General features: G+C 39.4%; 1 protein-coding gene across 1 annotated transcript in view; it reads left to right on the forward strand.

The window, feature by feature from the left end:
- Nucleotides 1-1,324: 1,324 nt before the first annotated feature.
- Nucleotides 1,325-6,999, forward strand: part of RASSF6 (Ras association domain family member 6) — a 43,619-nt gene continuing 37,944 nt past the window's right edge. Inside the window, exon 1 of the mRNA XM_023737811.1 lies at nt 1,325-1,405. Coding sequence (XP_023593579.1) covers nt 1,325-1,405 — 81 coding nt within the window. The remainder of the gene's footprint in view (nt 1,406-6,999) is intronic.

The raw sequence follows: 6,999 nt of genomic DNA on the forward strand, positions 1-6,999 counted from the left end.
AATATGAAAATCACCAAATGACCAAAAGCAGCTGAAGAGGTGAAAGAATTGCAGTCATATTGCTTTATGAATTAGACGGCTAATGGATTGTACAAAACTCCTAGGTTGTTTTTATTATCAGTTGTCCACACCGAAGATGCAGTAGGGGTCTAAGGATAGAACAGAGAAAACACATCACAGGCATCACGATCCCAACGGCACCAGCAGTGCCAGCAACAGTTAATGACTCTCTAACAGAGTTACTTGAGTTAGAAGCTTTTCTTTTTCAAAAAGGGCAGCCCCTTTGGTACATGTGCCCCTCCCTGGGGCTTTGAAGTAGGAGAGTTAAACAAAACTTAGAGCTCCCTGAAACTTTAGGGTTTGCTTTCTTTTTCTTTCCTCAATCGAGATAGCCCTCCTCTCCTCTACTTCTCAGTTTTCAGACCCTGGAACCCGATCTCTTCATTTGCAATGGAAATGTGGATAACCTACTTTGCTAAGGAAGGTCTGTATACAAAGGTTGAAAGGCATTTTTTCTTCCTTGTTTTAATTGAGCTAGGAGATGAAGCCAAGGACCTGGAGCCTTGGATGCCTAGGGAAGAGGGGCTGCAGAAGGTTGCAATTTTAATTCCAGAATTCAAGCTGACAGTAATGAAGGATAAAGTAGGTTAAGAGAATTCTGCTACTGCTTGCAGACATTAGCAAAATGGAATGTTGATTTGTCTTGTGCTCTTCTAATAAGACTCTATTTATTCTTTTCTGTTGCATTCAAATATCCTGCCTCCACCTTTCCAAAAACATGCTGAAGTTTATATTTTATTGTGTTTTTATGGAAGTAAAAATACGAAAAAAAATACTATGAATGTATTACACAATCATTATATAGAGTTTGGAAAATATACAAAATTACAATATATATTACTAATCACTTGTAACTTTACTTCCCAGCAAATAATCAAATTATGTTTACATGTTCCATTCATTACTATTTTACAAAATAAGAGCACATATGTAAAGTTTAAATTCAGCTTTTTGAATTTAATATATGAAATTGCCGAAGGGTCTTATTTCTGAAATTTAGCAATCTGAACCAAAATCAGTGAAAAAGAAACTAGATGTATGAAGGAGCAACTAGCTTTTTTATTCTGCCTCAGTTTCTCATCTCTTTGAAGACACTCTTTCAAATGTTTTAGGTTTCAGCTCTTAAACATGGCAACACACACAGTGGAACGTTGTTCCAAATGTCGCTGTCAAATGCAGTTCAGTGGTTGCCTGATTTGAACCATAAATGTTTTTCCGCAGGCCTCTAAGAGGCAGAAGTAACACAAACTCAGAAAGCACGGCCATGGCCAAATATGCCTTTGCCAGCTACAATGGCTTGCGTTTTCCTCTGAAGTTTATTTTGTGTCACATGGCAAGCTTTGAAGTTTGTGTTGGTTTACAGCTTATGACAATATTCCTGCTTTGTCCTTAAAAACCAAAAAAACCAAACCTGTTGCTATTGAGTTGATTCCGACTCATAGTGACCCTATAGGACAGAACAGAACTGCCCCATAGGGTTTCAAAGGACCAGCTGGTGGATTCTAACTGCTAACCTTTTGGTTAGCAGCCGAGCTCTTAACCACTGCACCACCAGGGTTCCATGCGTCCAAATTGTAAGAATCACTGTAATGAGTGGGACAGAGTTCTTTGGTTTCCAAAGCAGGAATCAGATATCCACTTAATGTTGTAAATCATTATTAACACAATAGGAAAACCCTTAATAGAACTAATATTTGACATCCATTCTATCTATAACTCACTTCCACCCATCGTGTTATCCCATATCCATGCATATTGCAGTTTCATATAATCAAGTAAATAAAAAATTGTTTCTTCTGGCCGGCAAAATTGTCTGATAAGATTGAGGAACTCATTTCTTACTAAGTCCATTAATCATGGCAGACGTCAGAATGTGGATATTTCCCATCTGCTGAGCAGCTGCAATTCAGTCCAGAAAGTACAAAGTACACCTAAGTGTTTTATAATTAGCTCTGTTCTGTGTCCTCTATTACTCACTGTAACAAAGCTGGGCCTTAAAGGGACAGGAACCCTGCGTTCTCCTGGGCACCCCTTCCTCACACCAGTACCACCATGTTAAGTCTCTCCCTGGCTAGTCTTCTTCCAGGGCCTGTGATAAATAATCCTGAGTGTCCATGAGTCACTACCAGGGTTCTCTCCCTGCCCTGCGAGTGGCATGGCTTCTGCTCTGGGGAAGCTTCTGATTCTACACATTCATTTCATTAGAAGGCCAGTTTATATGGAAGATGGTCCTTCCTTAGTTTGGCAAAAACACCATCCCTCTCCCTGTAATATGGTGTGCGATACAGTCTTTCACATTCCAAAAAAACAAGTCTTTCCCTTAGAAAATCAATTTGGTATGATTACACAAAAAGCGTACAGGCTGTTTAAACCTCGTATCTATTCCTTGGGCATCCCTGTGGCTTCTTGACTTAGATTTGTAAACTAAAAAGCTTGGATATAGAATCCATTTCTTATCACCCTAACCATTTGTTAGGGCTATTGAAACAGTCTGGTTTTCTAGGCTGGATGGGGAAGTCTTTGGGTGGTAAGAGGAAGAGGTGCACAGATTTTTTTGGTCCACATGTAGCTTTTAAATAGACCCTAAAAAAATCTGAAAAATTACCACTGACAGGCACAGTATATATTACCATTCAGTGCCCTCTTTCCTGCCTAGAGGATGTGCAGAGAACTAACTTTAGTGATTACTATTGGAGTCCCTAAACCATACAATCTCTATACTTATTTACTCCCCTTCTAGAATTTAGATCCTTCTGCATATGTGGGACATTTTATCACCTTTTCATGGAACATCAGCCTTGTTTCTGCCCTCTAACCAGAAAGTGCTGCAAACTGTCTTGCTGCCTGCATCTTCTCTTGTCCTGAAATCTATCTTCCATACTGTACCTAGTATCCCTTAGTACTATCATGTCTTTCTCTTGCTTAAAATCTTCAGTGGCTGCCCATTGCCTGTAGAATAAAATCTAAGCTTCTTAAAATGGCTCACAGGGCTCCTTCCTACTTCTTCAGCTACTCACCACTCCCCATTTTACATATCATTGTTGTTAGTTGCTGTCGAAGAAGACTGTGACTCATGGTGACCTCATGTACAACAGAAAGAAATGTCACGTCCTGCACCATCATCATGATCGTTGGTACACTCAAGTCCATGGTTGAGACCACTGTGTATTTTGAGTGCCTTCCAACATTGGGGGCTCATCTTCTAGCACTCTACTGGACAATATTCTCTTGTGATCCATAGGGTTTTCATTGTCTAATTTTCAGAAGTAAATCACCGATCCGTTCTTCCTAATCTGTCTTAGTCTGGAAGCTGTGCTGAAACCTCTTCACTATGGGCGACCCTGCTGGTATTTGAGATACTAGTGACATAGCTTCCAGCATCACAGTAACATGCATGTCACAGTACAACAAACTGACAGACAGAAAGGTGGTGTATTTTACACGTTATACTCTTTGAGTTTTCTCCACGAACTATAGAATTAGCTACATGCCCTTGTTAATGTTGTTTCCTTTGCCTGGTAAGCTCTTCACACCCTTGCTCTATTCTTTAATTTCTACTGTCCAATGTTCACCATAGTCACCATCTGTTCCTTGAAGCTCTCCTCCACCCTCAGAATGTGATTGAGGCCCCTTGATTGTAGTAACACAGCAACTCTGGCATGTATGAATGACTCATCATTACTGCAGACCCTCTGCTAGAGAACATAATTTGCATCAGTCAGCTGACCCAGGTGAGATTAGATACATAGCACTAGGATCCCTATAGAATCAACCTAAAAAGTTGTCATTCTTTCCTTCTAAAGAGACACACCCAAATACCTGGGAAAGATAAGGATCTATTTTTAAAGACCTTCAGAGGAAATTTCACATTTTTACCCCATAATTCATTCAAACAACTCCTAGTGAGCAACTCTTAGTGCCTGGAAATGTTCCACTGTACTTCCTACAAGTTCCTCATGCTGAGTTTCAAGCATACGTCTTTACTTTTGCTATGTCTATAACAAAATCCAGGAGACCCTGGTGGCGTAGTAGTTAAGAGCTATGGCTGATAACCAAAACATCTGCGGTTCGAATCCACCAGCTGCTCCTCAGAAGCCTTATGGGGCAGTTCTACTTTGTCCTGTAGGGTTGATGTGAGTCCAAATCAACTACATGGCAACCAGTTTGGTCTTTGATTATGAGTATAACAAAATTCATCTCTCAAGGAGGTGGATTGACACAGTGGCTACAACAATGAGCTCAAGCATAACAATGATTGTGAGGATGGTGCAGGACAGGGTAGTGTTTCATTCTGTTGTACATAGGGTCACTATGAGTTGGAATCGACTCGACAGCACCTAACAACAACAATAACATAACAAAGGAAGGGTAAATTAACTAGTGTCCATTCTTTATAAAATAGTTAAGGATGAGGAATGTTTTGACATACTCCCTCAGCTGTCATCTCTTCATGTAAAACAATCAAAACTCTTGCCCTTTTAAGAATAATTGTTCCAAGTTTTATTTGTATAACTTTAAAATTCTCACAAGGCCTAGCATTTTTTTATGCCTTTCTTTAACCATGATATTAGAGATTATCTCATACCTCCTGTATATTCTCTCTCTCGCTCTCTCTTTTCTACTCTTCCCATTATAGGTGTTTCATTTTTTTTTAAGGGGATATTGATTTCTAATTAATTATTAGCTCATTTGCCATGAAGTTTCCAATATCTGTTTTTTTGTGTCTGCGCTTAACCATTTCTATTTGTGCAGTTTATTTTCCCGCCTAAAATATACTGCCCTTCATCCATTCTTGCTGAACTGCATTTCTGATCACAGCTCTAACTTAGCAGAGTTATCTGGAATTCAGATCTTCTCTCTCAGGTGAGACACAGTAGAACATAAGAGTTTAAACCTGTAAGCAGAGGAGGCTGACCAACTTGACTGTGTGAACTGGAATGTGTATTGATTTCTCTGAACCTCAATTTCCTCATCTGTAAGTGAGAATAAGACCTACCTTATAGGATCATCAAGAACACTTAAATGGTTAATACATTTAACAGCACTTACAATACTGGAGCCCTGGTAGTGTAGTGGTTAAGAGCTCAGCCGTTAACCAAAAGGTCAGCAATTCAAATCCACCAGCTGCTCCTTGGAAACCCTATGGGGCAGTTCTACCGTGTCCTAAAGGGTTGCTATGAGTTGGAACCGACTCGACGGCAACCAACAACAACAATACAGACTTGGAATAGGTGCTTAATAAATGTTAGTTGTTATTTCTTTCTGTCCCAGATCATAAACTAAAATGTTCAATTTTGGGCTATCATCTTAAGCATCCTACTTGTTTTGCATTCCCCAAATGACACTAAATCACTGATGATCGATTTGAGAAAACTCTCCAGCTCCTTGTGTCCCCACTGCCAGCAAGTCAAATAAGAATGTTACAGGATAACATTTTATTTCCAATGTCATATTAGGTGCATTGTTTCATCAGGTGCAAAAACTATTATAGTCTTCAAAAGTTCCTCGGGTAAGGTACATACGATTTAATGGTGGAATGCATTCACAATTGCTATAGTTGTTCAAGTAATTCTGAATTTTCTTTTCTAATTCTAATATTATACTATTAATTTACTTAGTTTTATATCAACACCTTATTTTACTGTGCTCTAATCTTCCGCACACCAAAATCTTTCAAAGTGCCATTAATACTCAATCAGACCTGTCTGTAGTTGAGAAAAATATGGAAAACTTCTGTAGTATCCAGAGCCCTGGTGGTGCAGTTGTTAAAAGACCAGCAGTTCGAATCCACCAGCCACTCCTTGGAAACCCATATGGGGCAGTTCTACTCTGTCCTATAGGGTCGCTATGAGTCAGAACCCACTCGACGGCAACGGGTTTGGTTTGTTTTCTTCTGTGGTATCCCATTACCATGTGTTACACTAAGGTTGAGGGGTCAACAAACTTTCTCTGTAAAGGTCAGGTAATAAACGTTTTAGACTTTGTGAGCCATAAGGAGAGTCTCTGTGTGACACAAAAGGTTAAGTGCTGGACTACTAACCAAAAGGTTGGTGGTTTGAACCCACCCATACTTGGCTCAGAAAAAAAGGCTGGTAGTCTACTTCTGAAAGATCATAGCCTTGAAAACCCTATGGAGTGCAGTTCTACTCTGTAACACATGGGGTTGCCATGAGCTGGAATCAACTCAAATGCAACTTGTTTTGCTTTGTTTTGTTTTTTGTAAGCCACGTGGTCTCTGTTGCAACTATTCAACTTTGCAGTTATAGCAGGAAAGCAACCATAAACAATACATAAACAAATTACTATGTGTATATTCCAATAAAACTTACATAAACAAGTGCCCTGGGCTGCAATTTGCCAACTCCCTAGGTCATCTGGAGATTTTTTTCAGTTGAGGAAGATTTAGTCAGTCCCTGTTCAGGTACAGAAATGTTTTCCGAGTGGTTTGCTTCCACAGACTAATCTTTCTGACTGTAGTCCTGAGGTAAATACTTTGAAAGGTACTTGTACCATACTTATAATGCAGTTTTATCAGAAACAGAAGCTGAGGGAATAAGGTTACATAAAGCTTCATTTGCTTTCATGACATTCTCACAGCTCAGCATATCAGGAGCTGCATCCCAAGTGAACCTGAAAATTCTGTGTACTGCTCTGGCACTCAATAATGAGAGCTATGGAAGTGTTCCTATTCTTTATCAGTACTATAATTTTTAGGAAATATCCCACAACAATGACCCCAGGGGGAAAAAATTAGTGTGCCCAAAGATATTTGTAGCAGAAATAGTCATTAACATTAAAAATTTAAAGGAGCCCAGTTGGGAATGACAGCATGGAGGAATTCTGCAGAATCATTTTATGTGATCATTCTGTGGAGTGCAGTGTATGGATCCTTGGAAATGTGCATGTTAGAAATTGTAACTGAGAAAAAGGCAGAAACAA

The sequence above is a fragment of the Trichechus manatus genome, unplaced genomic scaffold (genome assembly GCF_000243295.1).
Source record: "Trichechus manatus latirostris isolate Lorelei unplaced genomic scaffold, TriManLat1.0 scaffold00108, whole genome shotgun sequence".
In the NCBI taxonomy this organism is placed as follows: Eukaryota; Metazoa; Chordata; class Mammalia; order Sirenia; family Trichechidae; genus Trichechus; species Trichechus manatus.